This window comes from Rissa tridactyla, chromosome 7, assembly GCF_028500815.1.
Source record: "Rissa tridactyla isolate bRisTri1 chromosome 7, bRisTri1.patW.cur.20221130, whole genome shotgun sequence".
In the NCBI taxonomy this organism is placed as follows: domain Eukaryota; kingdom Metazoa; phylum Chordata; class Aves; order Charadriiformes; family Laridae; genus Rissa; species Rissa tridactyla.
Window position 1 is genome coordinate 41,361,690 of NC_071472.1, and position 17,979 is coordinate 41,379,668.

General features: G+C 37.3%; 1 protein-coding gene across 1 annotated transcript in view; it reads left to right on the plus strand.

Annotated features, from left to right (window-relative positions):
- Positions 1–2,138: 2,138 nt before the first annotated feature.
- The window catches only part of SPAG16 (sperm associated antigen 16), a 317,517-nt gene continuing 301,676 nt past the window's right edge, over positions 2,139–17,979 (plus strand). The window contains 5 exon segments of the mRNA XM_054209051.1: positions 2,139–2,210; positions 5,889–5,935; positions 6,332–6,430; positions 11,200–11,327; positions 17,541–17,678. Of these exon segments, the coding sequence (XP_054065026.1) occupies positions 2,165–2,210; positions 5,889–5,935; positions 6,332–6,430; positions 11,200–11,327; positions 17,541–17,678 (458 nt within the window). The 5' untranslated portion in view covers positions 2,139–2,164.

Genomic DNA, 17,979 nt, shown 5'->3' on the forward strand with positions numbered 1-17,979 from the left:
GGATACTGGCAAATCTCCACATATGGTAGAACCGTTTATCTTCTCATTTCAACCTTTTTTCATAGAAAGTACCATTGCAATGACCATATCTGACTTTTCTGAAAACACAAGCCCTGAGACATCCTGAACTTGCTGATGTCTGAATGTAGAACGTAACTTTTATGAAGAACTCTGTCACTGATAAAATCCACCAGGAATAGTTTCCATTATACTTGAAAAGCAGTCAAATAGTTATTTGTTTAAAATTTGCTCTTTGTTTTTAGCTGTAATTTATTTGGATTTAATTCTCAATATGGTTGCATATGTTTCTATCTTTGCATAGCCTTTCTTATCAAATCTATCACCTGTGTACTTTGATCAAGCTGTTTTAACTATTTAATAAACCAAGAAGACACAAATCCTTTTGTACTTCACCATGAATTGTTTTCCAGTCTTATTCTTTGCTGTGTGACAGTCTGGAAAAAAAAATGCTAAAATAATAGTTTCCTAAGTAACAGGCCCTCTTGCAGGATTGCATCTTGGTTTTTTTCAGGCTAAAGACTGGATTGAATGTTATAATTCAGTTTCACCTGCTTCCATCTTCTCTGATATTCAGACTGTATTTCAATTGCTAGATTTTTATTTTTTTTAAAGCTTCAAGCAAAACTGGCACCTCTCCTTTCAGACCAGCTATTAGTACTTCTTTTTTGATTTTTGTTTTTTTTCAGAGACTTTGGGCATTTATTTTCAGTTACTTTATATGAATTCAAGCACTGATTCTGAATTCCTACTGCCTACAAAGCCCACTAACTCAATGGAGATGTAGGACTGGGACCTCTAAGCTTATTTTAAAAGGAAAAAAAGAAAAGGTACTGAAAATTTTCTCTTGACTCCTGCAACCTTTTCTCAAACTCCAAAGAGCCATTACACATAATCTCCACAAACGTATAGGATATAGTATGCTTCTTTCCTAAACTTTTTCCTGGGAAAACTCCTGCTCTTAATTAAACTAGAACATACTGCCTGGGCCGCATCAAAAGAAGCGTGGCCAGCAGGTCGAGGGAGGTAATTCTGCCCCTCAACTCTGCTCTGGTGAGATCCCACCTGCAGTACCATGTCCAGCTCTGGGGCCCTCAACGTAAGAAGGACCTGCTGGACCTGACCAACCTCTGGACTTGACATGGACCTGTTGGAGTGGATCCAGAGGAGGGCCACCAAGATGATGAGAGGGCTGGAGCATCTCTCCTCTTGAAGACAGACAGAGAGAGTTGGGGTTGTTCAGCCTGGGGAAGAGGAGGCTCTGAGGAGACCTCATAGTGGCCTTCCATTATCTGAAGGGGGCCTACAGGAAAGCTGGAGGGAGACTTTTTACAAGGACACGTAGTGATAGGATGAGGGATAACGGCTTCAAATTGGAAGAGGGGAGATTTAGATTAGATATTAGGAAGAAATTCTTTGCTGTGAGGGTGGTGAGCCCCTGGCCCAGGTTGCCCAGAGAAGCTGTGGCTGCCCCATCCCTGGAGGGGTTCAAGGCCAGGTTGGACGGGGCTTGGAGCAACCTGGTCTGGTGGGAGGTGTCCCTGCCCAGGGCAGGGGGTGGCACTGGATGATCTTTAATGTCCCTTCCAACCTAAACCATTCTATGAACTTAATTTAAGCTATCAGTCCCACAGCACTGAGCTCAGGTGAACCAGCAAACACCTGTTTCACCTACAAAAATGTTTCCTCTGGAGAAGAAAAGAGTCCCTTCGTATGAGACCGGAGCCCTTTTCCCCTCCCTTCTCCTGTTGTTTTTCATTCTGTTTAATATAATGCAGTATTTCCTAGTCAGAAACGCCACAGAAGCCAGTGGGAAGGACCCTGAGGCAACACTTAGGCTGGTTCCCAGCTTTGCCAGCAACCACCCTGGAACCCTCCAGAGATCTCCTCGCCCCCCAGCACATCCCCTCACGGCCCCCGCGGGGCCGCTCCCTCCCCGGTAAAACACTGAGGAACTTCGCCTCGACTTCAACACAGCACCTCCGGGAGCAAGAAAATGAAGCGTGAGTGACTCTAAATTAGACTAAACTCAATCAAATGGCCGCTGGGGCGAGGCTGTTCCCGCCCCCGCCCCGCGGCGGCTGCTCCCTCTCGCGAGAGGCCGCCCCTGGCAACGGCCCGACGCGGCGGCGGGGAGCGAACGGCCATGGCGGAGGAGGCGGCGGGCTCTGAGGCGTCCTTCTGCCTGCAGAGTATCCTTCCTCCCCGGAGTGTTCTCCTCCTGCCCGCCTGAGGCGGGCGGCTGCGGGGTGCCCTCGGCGTCCCGCCGGTTCTCCTCCTGCCCGCCTGAGGCGGGCGGCTGCGGGGTGCCCTCGGGGTTCCGCCGGTTCCCCGCCTCAGGGGGAGAGCGGCGCGAACGGGCTCGTCTCCTCAGCGCTCCGCGGACCCCGGGCGCTGGAGGGGAGGGCTCGGGCAGGGCTCCGGCGGCGTGCGGCCCTGCCTCTGCCGCCGGCTGGGGGCTGGGAGCCGGGGCAGGGCCCAACCAGCAGGAGACCCGCGGGGTTGCCAAGTTATTTCACAGAGTAAGGGGGACAGAAAGCCAAAAAAACCCCAAACCCCACGGTCTTGTCGCTGCTTTTTGTTGGTTATTGCCCCCGGGGGTTTTCCTGAAGAAGTGGTGGGGACTTGCTCGCTTGAGAGGTGCTTTTTTCATTGCTGATGAGTCCCTGAGTGACGCCTAGAAAATCTGAGGTAATTATATCCCCCCCATGCCTCTGATAGGGGCAGTCTAAGCAAGAGTTCAAATTCTGAACTGAAAGTGTCCTGTCGCCCTTTTTGCTTTAGTTGTTGATCTGTCAGTGCAAAATATCTTTGGAGGAGTGACAAGACTTGTCATTAAGACTCACGGTCCCCATGTGCTGTTGTAAAATTGACATTCCCAATGCCTGCCACGCACGGTAACGGGCTAGGTAATTGTGTTTTTGTTTAGTACTGGGTATGACCAAGCTATAAAGATTAGGATGTAATAACCTAGACGTAATTTTGTTTGCCGTGGCTGTTAGAGGCAAAAAATCAGTTTGACTTCTTTTCACGATTGAGTTGTGGCAAGTTAAGTTAGGAGTTTATGGCTTTTGAGCGTGTATTTTTTGGTTAGGTAACCCAAATTCTAGGTTTTTCCCTAGGTCAGATGAGCTCTCTGCGTTCTGTTTTGTAACTGTGAGCTGCAAAATCAAGAATATCTTGTGAGCTTTGTTTTAGAGGCTAAATAATTAGAGCTTAAGTGTTACGCCCTACCAGTACCTTAGTTTTTCCTGCTTTGCTAGAATTAAGATGTAAGCCAATATAAAAGCAATTAAAAAAGTGGAAGATTGTCCTTTGTGAGCTTGTGCCTCAGTTTCTGTCTCCTTGAAACTGCACAGCTGTTTTCACACTATGTGGTGTGCTTAAAAAAGCACTGCATCAGGACATGTGTTTAAAAAAAAAAAAAAAAGGTGTTCATTGGGAAAATACAATATTTTTGAAAATAAATTCCTTTGTTTTATTTTGCTTCTGGCTATGGCTTTTGGAAAAAAGAAGGAAAACCCCCATATTTTAAAAGTAATATTTTAGTCTGTGCACAGTGGTTGCAGTGATGCGTTAGTTTAGAACATAATGGAGCAAGGATAGTCAGGTCAGTAGAAGATTCGGGAAAAAAACAGTGTTTGAAAGTGCTTTACTTATCAAGGGTATACTGCAGTGACGCTTCTATCTGCATTGAAAGTTTTGATAAATGTAGAAAGAAATAGTCAAGATGGGGGAAGGGTCATTTGTAGCCCATAGAAAAGATAGCTTTAGAAAAAGTAGCCTCTGATCAAATTGCTAGGTACAGTATTTTATTTAAACGTACTATATTTAAATTAATTTAAAGTTGATAAATACTGCTGTAAATTAATGAGGAGGCTTTGGGGTTCCAGAGAAGTATCCAGATATTTAGTTCGTACAGAGAATTACTACATATACACAGAAATTGTCCCTTGCTTCATACAAGGAATGTTGTACCCAAGTATTCACGCTATACAAACGTGACTTCACTTTTTAAAGTCTCATTCTTTAAAGAGAGAATGTGTAGTCAGCTAGCTAGTGCTAGGATATCATAATCTAATTTAAAAAAGAGGTTTTTTAGAACATTACCCTAACTATTAGTCAGTACTACTGTGTCTTTTATCTTGACTTGCCTGCTGCAATATCCTTCTTGCTTTTTCAAACAATAAAGAAAACCTATTCCTCCTGCTTTACAGGCCCGCCTTGCTGTTCTTTCCTTTTCTTATGTAATGAGCAGTTCAGGTGAACTTTTCTCCCCCTGAGTTGAAGGAACGAAGTCCGGGAGTTAGGAGTTGTTTCATGAGGGCGTTGTCAGACCCTGATGCAAGGACCAAAACGTTCTTCTTGTGCTGGATGAAGCAAAATGAAGCTTTTGCAGAGAGCAAAATTTGAGACGCAAAGAGGTGGTGACTTGAATTCAAGTCCTGTGTTCCACGTCTGCAGTCTGTGATGCAGTAATTTGAGAAGCAAATTTGGGGGCATATGTATTGCAGGCATTTGCTTTCATGTACTCAGTCTAGATAGGAGGTTTTTATGAAGTGTTCATGCCAGTTTCCTATTTATATGTACAATTTTCATAGTAAGCATGTAGTTTAATTGGACAGTTGGAGGTACACAGATGTGCTTTGACTTGATTACTGAAAGTTAGGCCTTTGTTCACTCAGTGACTTCCCCGTTTGTTTGTTTGTTTGTTTTTGGTTTACAATAGGAAATGACATCTTTCCAACTTTTCTCTCAAACCTCACATCTCTAAAACAGATGATGGTCCTTTTTTGGGGCATGATCTTCAGCTGTTAGCCTTCCAGATGGTTACAATTCAACTTTTAGTTTGGTTGATGCTGTGATGCTGGGGTCTTGAATGCAGATGATACTTTTACATGTATGTTGTATTGTGAGAACTGTAGCAAAAGGCCTATTTTTAAAGAGAATAATTCAGACTTGGGAAACTTGATGCAAAGCTGTAAAATCATGCATCTTTTTTTTTCTTTGTATATATTAAAGTTACCATTTAAATTTTATTGTATGTGAAGTACTGAGTTGCCAGCTTTTCTTCAGAAGTTAATTTCTGGTTTATTTACATGGGTCATTTGTAGGCTAACTGATTTCCTGGGGAAACTGTCAACAGACCATCTTGCTAAAAACATTTATGTTATACTTCCATGGGCTGTGAGGCTAGTGGATGAAAAATGTTTATTTGGGTTTCATTTTACACCATTTGTAGTTATTTTTAATGTAAAGTTTGACTCTAAAGCATTTGGAGGAACTGTAGATAATTACCAAATGAATTTTTACATTTTGAAAGTTCCTTATCTTTTTACTGTTGCTGTGTTGTAATTATTAAGGCACTTGTATCAGCTTCAGTAAATGGTCTTCTAGTACTCAGTGTTTGATCTCAGATGTTTGTGTTTGAACTTGTACATCTGAATTTGATTAAAAAAAAAAAGCCATTTTCTGAGAGCATGAGGTTTATGCTTAGAAGCGTAAAGTCTCTGGAAGTCTCAGTGCAGTAAGACCTCTATGAAAACTGATGACTGGGTGGGTGAGAGCAGAATTTAGCTACTGTTTAATTCATGACAGTGCTTGACTTCTAACTTTGACAGATCTGATGAGGCAAATTATGATGGTGTTTACGCCTGTTATGAAAACTTTGAATCTCTGTACGTAATTTTCACTGGAGTTGGGCATGTTCACCTAAAGACTTAAAGAAGCCTTGAAAGCATGAAGTCTTTTGTCGTAAAGGAGGGTGAAGGTGGTGATAACAGATTTATAGATAGCTGGTTTATGATACATTTTTTTAAGTTGTAACTCATCACATTCATCAGCTGTGTCAGACTTAACAAAATCTGCAGAATTTACCATAACAGATGACTCTAAAGACGATTATCAGTATGAAGAGGTAATTTACTAAATTGATAATCTTCTTATATATGTGGTAGAATATTCATGTTTCATTCTTTTATTTTACTTCATCAGTCACAAAACCATCTTAGGAGAAATAACACGAACCTCCTTTTATAAAGTGTGATGATGTTAGGCATATTTTTCAAGAGAAGATTAATATCAGTTGATTTGTTATGTTTTACTTTTATTTGAATGTTAAATATTTTTTAAGGATACAGATATTTCTATTTATATGTTTCAGTTTATTTATAACAAATTTCAGTAATATAAATTCTATTTAAATATAGCAAAATACTACTTTAACAAGAACAAGATTATTTTCATCAGTTGTATTGGGAGTGGAAAGATGTACAACATATGTTGATACCTAATTTTAAATAATTTCATTTAGGTTCCAGCAGATGATGAATTTAGTCTTCAGGAAGATGAGGAGGATCTGACAAAGGCTTTGCAGACTGTTCAAGAGCAGGCTGAAGATGCCCAAATTTTAGTAAGAACTTCCTAAACATTCTAAGACTCTGTCTGTAGTTCAGTTGGCATTAGTGGCTTAAAATTTACAAATCATAATTTATTTTAATTATGAAATATTTGTAAGGAAAAGGTTGTCTCTTGTTCTTTAGAACTTTCTAGGGGTAAACATATGCCACAGTGGAAAAGGCAACTTATGTTTCCTGGGTTTCACCTTCCTTTAACTTTTGCATTTTGTTCTGCACTAGTGTGTATCAACAGATCAGTTTTGTATTTTAGATCAAACTTTGAATGAAAACTGACAATACTGGAGTCTTTCGTGTTTTGAAACTGAATATACCTGAAAATGAAGAGAAAGATGGCAGAAGATTTTAAGACTGAACATGCTTAACACTAATCAAGTAGTGGAAATTCTTAATGTTCTTTAGGGATAACCAAAGTTATGTCTGTTTTACTGTGTGAGTTGACATTCAAATGACAAGTGAAACAAGGAAGGATATTTTTAATCTATTGATCTTTTGACGGTGCTGTAATTAAATAACCTTTTACTTCTTTGTTGACTGAACATTGCATGGTAGGAAACAATATGCTAATATCTATCCCATTTTATCAAACTGAAGAAAGTGTTACCTTTCCTTAAAACAGAAGAAGAATGTGGGTGCTTAACTCAGATTCTCTTTGATTTTGTGCTTCTGCTAATAGATGTCTGCCTTCTTGCTTTTTGACTCATTATTTGAAGACTTAATATTTTTCCATAATTTTGAAACTGAAATAATATGTTCAGCCTTTAGACGGAAAGACATCAGTAGAAAACTTTTAATACAGTTGCTAGTTCTTTGACAGGTTTCATAAAGATTTTCTGTATATTTTATGAGGCTCAGTGACTAGATAGTTTGATGCTAATTCACTGGAAAAAACCAAGTGCTGCAGTGAATACTTTTGGTGACCCAAGTTAGAAGCGCTGTTTCCTGTGAATTAATATTGAATCAATATCCAAACTCTGAGCTAAGAAGCACAGTAGAAAGCTGTCTTCACGTGATTAATAATTGGTACACTTTTTCAATTATTAGTTTCTAATCTTGGCTAAAATAAGTTAAATTAGGTAACAAGCATATCCTGAAATAGCTAATCTGTGATAAACAGTTTTAAGTGATTGTGTGTATTTGGTGGTCATAGTAATTTGTATACCTAATCCCGTATTAAAGTTTGGATTTCAATACTAGATAAAAATCTTTTTGCAATGGAAAACAAATTATATGGAGAAGGCACAAATCAAGTGAGCATCCAAAAATATTTAACTGATTTGCCAAATGCAGATACTATAAATATCCACAGTTTCTAAATTGAGTAACTACAGTTTCTTTTACGCTCTGTTAAAAAGGTCAAGTATAGCCAGGAAAAGCTAAGAAAAATACTTATTTTCAAACTTCCTTCCAGAGTAATTAACGCTAATTACTAAATGAAGAAGAGCAAACACAAGCAAATGAGAGATGGTGCTATTCACCTTTTTAAAAAAAAAAAAGTGTGTAGGAATTAAGGCTGTGTTTCTACAGGCGGTAATGAGACATGTTTTCTTTCCTTCTGGATCTCTGCATGCGTGCAGTGAAACTACTGGTCTTTAAGGGGATCCTTCAACAACTAGAGTTCATGTTTTTGTTTGGGTCCCAACATGGAAATGAGGGTGATGGAGCTCTAATTTCTAAGTATCACTTCCCTGTAGTGTGGTGGTGAAATGGCAGCTGATTCAAAATACAGCTGGGCTGGGCAATGCGTGCTTTGGGTAGCAGTGATTCTGCCTGCTGTTCCTGTTCTAGTCATAATTTGCCCTTTTCAGTTACAACTCATGATATTTTTTCTGTTGTCCTTGTTTTGAGACAGTGTAAAGTAACATAAAGTATTTTTAAACACAAGCAATAGAATATTTTGCATATAAAGTAAAATCTTAAGCTGATAGGGACCCTAGGAAAAGGATGCAGAAGTTCTCTGAAACAACACACACAAAAGAAAGCCGTCTGAATTACTTTCTTCAGTAGTTACAGCTGTTACGCTTCAATTCTAGGATCTTTATTTTCTTAATGTCACAAATGATAATCTGAATTCACAATGACCTTATATTTTATGTAGGCCTGATTTGTCTGACTGTTAAAAATCTTTTAATTCCCTTTGTATTCTTTTTTAGTTTTATAAGTTTTGCAAGAACATCTCATTTTGTTTTACAGAGAAATTATTAATTTATTTAGTGTTATTTGACGTTGGTATTAATTTCTTCATTGCACATAAATTTTTATGAGTATTGTGGAATTCCTTAAAGTTAAGCTGTTAGCAGTTAACTTATTTTACTGGCCATACTTGCAATCCATAGACTCAAAATGTTTTGAAGATTTTAATTAAAAAAAATTAACGAAGATATATTTAATGAAACAAATACTTGGTCTGTTTATTTTGACTTAATGGTCAGAATCCTTTAATAAGATGTTTTTGTCTATGTAGCTACTATAGGGTTTCTGTACCATATCAATTAGTAGATTGTATTTTTCTCATTTTTAAATAGGTAACTATATACAAAAATTACTGTTATGTCATTTTATGGGTAGTCATCCAAGGTTAAGATTAAGTTAAAGAAAGTGGTTAGCCTAATATCAATCACAAAGTCTGCAGAAGAGCTAGGAATTTAATTCTGGTTTCCTGAGGCCCTGTTCCAATACTGTGCCTGTTAGACTGCATTCGTTTTTCCCTATATTGTTCCCTGCTCGAGCGTCGGTTCCTGAAATGATTCTCAGTGCTAGTATCTAGCTAACAAATGCCCTTCTGCACGGATGAAATGAATTTCTATCATATTTCCATTTATTAAGGGAATCAAACCGTGTCATTTCTTCTGAAGACTGCCTTTATAGATGTGTTTGGGAAACTACAAGCAACAATATTAGACATTTCCCTCACTTAGAATAAAGAAAGAAAAGAAGCAAGAAAAGGGCTGCGGCTGGATGTCTGCAGATGTACTCTCTTTGGGTTTTGTATTACCACAATTAGAAAATAGACCTGTCTGATGTACTGTATCTCTAGTAATGAAAATATGCTAAATATTACATTGCACTTGGCGTATTGTTTTATTCATAACACAGTGTTAACATGGCCTCAATCGTACATGTACATTTCTTTCTGTTTATATTAGGTAGATTGCTTGAATTAAACACAACATTTTCTGTATTATACAAAATGGCTATGAGATTTTCCCAGTGTTTTTATTTTATCAAGAGAAATGCCTTTGTCTCCAGGTAATTTATGTAGTCGTGTTAATAGCGCTCCCATTAAGGACATGAATAAGCCATAAATGGATGGAGTTATCAAAAATCCCTGGCCTACAGATTCTTTTTTAAATGGATGGAGGAAATAATTTGCAGTCGCAGCCTTTAGCGTGTCTTGATGAATATCTCCCTGGAATTTTTTTTTTTCAGTTTTGTTAGTATTGAAAGGAAAAGAAGGTAGGTATCAGTGGAAGCTGTTTCTGCTTCTCATCAGTTCTCTACAGTGTTTGTTGGGGTTTTTTGGTTTTGTTTTTTTTTTTTTTAAGAGGTAGCACATGTTATCATAGAATCTGAGTTTATTTCAAGAGCGCTCGAAGTGATAGTTGTCAAGCCCAGATTTGTTCTGTCATCCTCTCACCGGGAGGCAGGCGCGCGTAGTGCAGTATCTTAGTAGCTTGTGGTGTTGAGCAAGTGCGTTGTAGCATTGTGCCCCGTGTAGAGTTCCCAAACGCTGAGAGCTTCACGCTTAGCTATGTCAAGTTGCTGTAATCCATTTGAAGTCTGAAGGAATTAAGGCCGTCTCTTTGGCTGCCAAGTCGCAGTCGTCTCTCTCATCTGGTTATCTTTAAATGTATTTTGGGGCAGGGTGGGTAGTCTCAGACTGGGTCATATTTTACTTTTTTCATACCTCCTTGCATCTTGAAATTTCTCTAGGAGAGCTTAATATCAAGCTATGCTCTGTGTGGGCTGAATGGGATTGGGTGAAGGAAAAAAATCTGCATTGCAACAAAAAGCTGTGAAAGGGATCTGTTTTTTTTCTCAGTAGTCGATTGCTCTGTTTTGTTTTGATTCTGCTTTTGGCAACTGTGCTTGACCCAGGAGCTGATCTTATCTGAATAGCTGTCTATCTTGATGGCACTGAAGGGAGCTGCATATGAAGCCTCGGTGCACCATCTGCATTGTGCTAACGCTTGTAGCAATGTTGTCTGGCAGCTTCCTTCCGTGTCTGCATATGGATGTTGAGAAGAAAAGGGAGAACTGATCTTTGTGAAACTTCGTAAGAGATCTAATGATGGAGATGCAGGTCTTTGAGTCTCTTGTACGCATCATTACAAGAAGAATATAAGCCTTTTTACTGTCACCTTGGACTCTTGTATTTTTCATTAGATGAAGTACGGATTTTTCTTATCAGTAGTTCTGAAGGTTGCTGATGGGTGCAGAAGTATGAGAACTAACATTTTCTCAGAGATAGGAGATCGTTTATCTTCCAGATAAACTAGAGTTTAAATAGTTTCAAGTCTACATGAGAGTATGTCAGGTTCAGAATACTTGCTTAAATCATGTGATTTTCGAGTTATTTCTCTGTAACCTTTCACAGACCTTGACATTAGAAGGATCAGTGATTACAGATCTGATCAATAAAGACAAGGGAAACATTCAGCTGTACTCTAGCAGATCTGTGACTTTAGATGACTTCAGAAATAGAAGGTAACATAATTATATTTCTCTTACAGGTTTAATAACAATTATCAAATTTTAATTTCAGGCTTTGCAGCCTGTTCTGACTTCTGAGAAATCAGTGTCTGAAATACCTGAAACGATGGATGACTTCTTCTGCAATTTCCTGGTCAGATTGGGAATGTCCAGAACCCTTGACTGCTTCCAAACAGAATGGTAAAATATTTTCAGTGACCGTGTTACTTTGAGAGTTAGGAAGTAGATGCTCAGGATTCAGATATTTCCAGTATATCAGGATATACTTCCAGAAAACTCTTCTGAGCACGAGTCATTCTTAAATAACACGGTGTTTTACCAAATAAATATATTCATCTTGAGAACAAGGCCACAAACCATTGTTTTAAGGACAGACTTTCAAGAAAGCTGACTCCAGGGAGCTCCTAAATGGGTACCTTTGAAGCACTGTATGCATTTCACCTAACTCCAGACATTTACTAGCCTGAAGTGGTCACCTTAGGCCTCTTCTGTGACCATTGAAGAGAAATACTCGTTTTCAGGATGCAACTCACATGAGTTGTTTAAGCCATCTCCTTTAAAGAGAAATGAATTCAATTTTTTTTTTTTTCAAGTATTTTCTGCTCTCCACTGGCTACAGATGAAAACTAGAAACCAGCCACACTGCAGAAGTTATCGATGGATCAAATGAGTCCAATGAAAAATGATCAGCATTTCATTTCAGCAGTGCTGAGAAATCATGTGGTTTTGTTATTTTTTTGCTTTCCAGGATGTGGGTGCCTGCTTAAAAACTGAATATTTTGTAGTATGCTATAGTATTTGCATCTTGATTGTTTGGATAGGTTTGGATGTTCGTCATAGCTGCCTTGTATTTTAAGTAGAATAATCAAAATTTTTGATACTTGTTGATTTCTGGTACACCAGTCAAAATAATATGGTTGGTTTGTGTTTTTTTTTTTTTTAAATTTAATTCATGTAGTAATAAGAGTAGACTCTTCAGCTGTTGCTGTCTTCTTTTTCCCAGCTTTTATGGGTTGCAGGGATTTTGTCCATAGTTTGTGCAGAAGTTTAAACATGCAGCTTTGTCTAAATGCTCCACTTCCTCTGCCACTCTCTTCGTATATGGAATACCACAGGATGTATAATTTTTTTAATATTGATTAAGAATGATGTGCCAGGAATGCTGCAAAGCTTGAGAGGAGAGCTGAATTATTTTGGAGCAAAAGATGACACTTGTCATGAAGTTCTATTGAAGTACTTTCAGTTACAAGCTTGCTTTGAATCTACAAGTTAATTGGAAAGATTCTGAGAAGCGGAAACACCTCTCTCTGAATTACCTTGTAGACAGTCTTTAAACATGAGATGTTCAGAGATTTTTTTAATAAGGTCTTTTGAAATTGTTTAATTTGAAAATGAGTAGATTTGAAAAGTTAGAAACATCTTACTTTTTCCCTACAAAAGCCTTGAAGCTTTTAAATTTTCTTAGAAATATTCTCTAATGGGGAGTCATTGCTGTCGTTTGCAAGGCTGTGGTCTTACTAGTGTGGAGCTCACCAATCAGGCATTGCCTTTGGAATTAATAATGATGTGGTTTTTGATAGCATAACAATGTGACTTAAATGATTCCTTAGAGAAGGAGCGCTATAGTTCTGTATTCTTTTTGAACAAAAGAACTGATAGGAATAGTATTAAGTTTGAAGAAGTTTAACAGTTTTTATGGAAAAAGATAATTAATGCTAGACAGATATAAATAATGACCTTTTTATGAAACTACAGCTTTCTTTGAAGCACTTAGAGTTTGAATTTATATCAATGGCAAAATTCAGATTGCTTTTTAACAGAGCAAGTGCAGGTCTTAGCAGGCCTTATCTTTTAAATCCTTAGCTGTACATATATTTTTTTTTCTAAGTAATAATTTTAATTCGGGTGGCATTACAAATGAGCTCAGCATGTCAGGATCTAATCTTACTGTATTGAGACTTTTTCTGCATTAATACCTTATTTCAAAATGTTTCATGTTGGTTTGAAATAGATAATTTACAATATTAATGAAAGTGGGAGCAGATTAGTGTACTCAGGTTCCTCATTATGTATTGGGACGATGCTCTTGCTCTCATGCTGTGGTGATCAAGTACTAATGGAATTTAAAATGAAAAATTAATTAACGTAGAGAAAATTTATCAAAAGGCTTGCTTTGAAATAATTGTCTGTCTGAGATCTAAAGGTCACTTAATTTGGACCAAATTATCTGTGTTTATTTCAGAGTTTGAGAAAACATTCTGTTATTCTCTCCAGCTGTATAAAATGTCATGATGTGATTATGTTTTATTTTAAGTCAAACCACCTCTTTTTCTTTGATGTAACGAATAATTTTACCACACTAGTAGTGACTTTTTTTTAAACTTACGTAGGTTTTTTTTGTATGTACACTTTTTTCTTCCAGTTATACTTTAAGGAACTTAGAATTATAGACTTAAATGATTTTTAGAATATCTAATTTATGCATTAAATTTTCTGTTCTTTGATACAAGACTTTATAGTGCTTTTGCTGCTTATTAAAGATATTGGATTGACAGCTTTAGAGCATGAAGTGCAGGGGCTGATCAACTGTAAATTCATGCATCTGACAGTCTATACCTCCTAATCCCAAAGAGTTCACTGCTGCTGGCAGCATGTTGCCAGTCTGATGAGCAGATGAATCATTTGCTGTTCACACATACGCACGGAGCTATCGCTGTGATTAGTACACTCATTGGACTGGTAATCTCTGAGTGTTCCTAGAGACCTGGCAGTGTTTCAGCATGTGAGTAAAAGAAGAGCTGCAGACTAATTACGGAAACATGATTTGAAAATTCTTTTCTCTTTGATGTGGTTAAAACTATGAATAAACTTCCATGACGAAACAAGGTTATAAGTCATGTCTGTCTTGTGTATGCCTTGAAAAGATTGCTCGGGTTGTGCATAACAGAGCACATGCAACAAAGCTACTATGTCTTCCTTGAGCATAAAGATAGAATGATTACCAAAAAAAATCCTTTTTGCACAATGAAGAAAATGGATATAGTTTGTAATCCTCCATGTCACAACTCCCTGAAGACAGTGGAAACAATCTGTTTATTTCACACAGACCTGTTTCCTCTGCTCCCTGTCTTCTTTGGCCTGGAAATCATATGGTCACATTAATGTGTGTTGTGCTTTAAGTTCATAAATCCTGAGAGAAACAAGGGTTATCAGTTCCAGGACAGCATCCCACTAAAACGGATACAATTTGTGTACTAGAACTGGCTCAGAACACAAGCGAAGTAACCTCAAGTTTGATTTGCAAAAAGCCACATGGACATACCTACTTTCTTGCCTACAGAACAAGCATAATACGATAATATGAGTTTTCTATTTATATGCCGTAACAGATTGGAGGAGTACGCTAGGGCAAAAATATGTTTTATTTTTCCGTGCTTATTCCTTTCTTAGCCTCTGTTGAAACTGTTTAAGAGGTTATGAATTGGAATTATAATTTTCAGTAAGAAGTTCTTGTAAAAGCTAAAACTTGAAATTTTAATCCCTGAGTGCATCTCTAGGTGAGTTATCCCTTGGTAGAGGATTATCCTGAGCTACGTGTTCGTTTATTGCAGGGCCTCTCTGCAACCTGATTCCTTTAAAACTCTTAGAAATTTGATTTCAATGTGATGTATATAGTAATAATGTATTCTTTTTAGTCAGTCTGCACTGGGCTTTGATCATAAAATCATAGTTGACCATCTGTTCCTTAGGTTTCCAGATTCTTGGTTAATTTTAAATAGCCATTCAAGAATGGTATCTCAATTGTTCTGAAAAGTTTAGCTTGTGTGTGCATGCAACTAACTAATTTGCATCACAGTTCTCTTCTGTAATGGAAAGAAGTGAGAACAATAGCTATTTGGCAGTTGGTTAGGTATGTAGAAGTTCTATAAGTTTTACAGGACTGGGCTGATGAAAGATAATGAGATTTCACAATGCAATTTTGTGCTGTAATTTTCTATTCCATTTCTAATACATACACAAAAGCCTTCATTTTCAGTAGTGTTCTTAGACAAGGGCATAGTGAATTTATTGTATTAATTGTATTTCATTAAAATTGTCTTTCAGAGTTCTTAGCTCTGCTGGGGGCTAATGTCGTCAGTTGTCCATGTTTGATGTGTCTTCCTGCAGAAATTTGATGGGTTTCATGAGATGCAGTTAGGGCATTCAGTGGAGAATGTTTTCTGGCAAATAAAGGAGTACGTAGAATTGTGATCATTTGCAATGAGAAGTGCCCTTATTTTCAATAATTCCAATAAGAATTCTACCTGCTCATCAGTCAGTGTTTATTTGAAGAAAAAAAAAAAAGGAAAAAAATAAAGACTTAAGTTTCTTGCTTAGTATTAAAGCCTGTTGCTACTGTAATTTGCTTAAGAAAATGGAGTGATGGTAGAATGAATTTTGCTTTGGACATGACTGTTTAACTTTTCAAAAACCTTTCATCTACTGGTGGTGAGTGTGAGTGACAGCTTAATTCACAGGGATGAGCGTTCCTAGGAGGTATCCACAGACTGCAGACAGTAGCTGACCGTAGGAAGTCATTTGGACATAAGAGTTTCTAACATTGCCCTTGATTTTTTTGAGAGGATGTTAAGGAAGAGTTGCTTGTCAAGCAAGAATCCCTTATTCTACAAACACTTTTTGTTTCTGCAATGTGTTCTATTGATCTAGGAATGCTGTGCTTGCTGTCTTCAAGTTTCAAATCTGCTTTTGTTCAAGTGCAGGAAATAGCATTTAGTGTAATTTTTATCTCTAATTACTGCAGTTCTTTTCATACTTCCTTATTACTGGGGGAAAAAAAATTGCACAGATTCAGTATGTTGAACATTCAATATGAACATATATTAATATGTGAGCTCTGTATTCCATGTTGAAGGTAGCTCATGGAATTATTCATGGTTATCCAGAGTTTTGTCATCTGAGTCCTCAAAAATATGAACATATTAATATCTGTTCATATTATTCCTTCTAATGAGTTCTCATCCAGAACATCTTCCAGCTGCAGTCAAGATTACCAGGGAAGAAGACTGTGGGCCTATAGTCTTTATTTGATATAAATTATTTATAGCTCCAGTGAACCCATGCTGAACTGATATCGTGGCTACAATAGTGCACAATGTCTTTGTCTTTAGTAGGTCTATTAAAGTTTGTACCAAGTGAAGGTCTTGCTCTTCTGTCTTCCAGGGCAGAAGTAAACAAAGAAATAGGTGTTTTGTACATACACGTACTGGATTCTGCAGTCACCTCTGCAATGTCTGCTTGCACAGAACTATATTATGCTTGTATATGTAGACTTGAATCCTGATGTCTTTTGAAATAATTTGGCAAATACTGATAGCTTATAATCATTCCTTGAGCACGCATGATTCTGCAAAAGCATTTCTTTAATGTGGTGATGGTCACACTTTTTTGATCAAATCTAGCTTTTGAATCCTTTCTGATATCACTGCTCTCTTTTTTTTTTTGATAGAAGATACTTGGTACTTTAAGTTGCTCTGTCTTTAAACACTTTTAAATTAAGCTGAAAATGAATACTGTCAATACCTACGTCCTTTTTACTGCCTGTTAGAGTGTTTTTAGCTTTCATTGACAACCTACCAAAGGATGGAAGTCCTAAAAGATATGAGGCAAACTGAGCAAACTTTATTGCCGGGGCTGTTGAGATTCCTGGGTTGCTACACAGCATTATGTGCTGCTCCAGATTCCTTTTACTTCTCAAAGTGCAAGTTAGTCTGTATGTTTATTTAACTAAAGCAGCCTTCAGGCTTCTACATCATGGAATCATGTTTTCTTGGGGGCTGGTAAAATAAGTAAATATTGGTTAACGTAATTAAATAAGGAGAGGGCAATGTAGGTAAACAGGAAGGAATAAAGACATCTCTCTAGGTGAGCTCTGTATTCCATGTTGAAGATAGCTCATAGAATTATTCATGGTTATCCAGAGTTTTGTCATCTTATTTGAGTCCTCAAAAACAAAAAAAAATTCTTGCATATATTTCAGCATATGAGATAAAAAAGACTGTGAGTATATACAAATGCTATTTGCACAAGAATATTTTTTTCTGTCTTTTATTTAAGGTATTTGGAAGAAAGAAAGGAAAAGAACAATTGTTTAAATTGAAGTACTGTGTTATACAGGACCTATCTTTTGACTTATGAAAAATAATACATTTTAGAATGAAAAGCAGTAAAACAGAACACAGCGTGATGGGATAGTACTTGTTGCTAATTGTCGATGAGATGATAAATATCTTTGTGATTTTAGTTTAGGTAAATGCTAGCATGAGAAGGGAGAGATCAGAGAAGTGAGAAAAAGGAAACCTGTAATAAAATATCTCTCCATTTCTTTTCTACTAGGTATGAATTCATACAGAGAGGTGTGTTCACACCCAAAGATACTGGATTGGTTCCAACTGTGTATACCTGCAACCAGCAACTTGAGGCTGAGAATATGCGTCTGAGGAAAGATTTGGAAAACTACAAACTTGCTGCAAAGTATGTTATTTGGTCTTAATGAAACTTTGATATAAAAGTAAATGGCCAAATAAAGTAAACCCAAGTACTTAATGGAAATAAGTTGTTCCTGTTTGTTATGCTGGCTGTGCATATTTTTACTGCTAGGTGACATTTGTAATTAAAGTTCAATTTTCTCTGAGCTCTATTAGAAACCTAAATCTTAATTTCCTTTATTTGTATTTACTGGGCTATAGAAAATAATTTTCAATATCCAGTAATCAAAACAAATTACTACAAAGAATCATGAGAGTATAATATGTAGAACTAGAAAATAAATGGT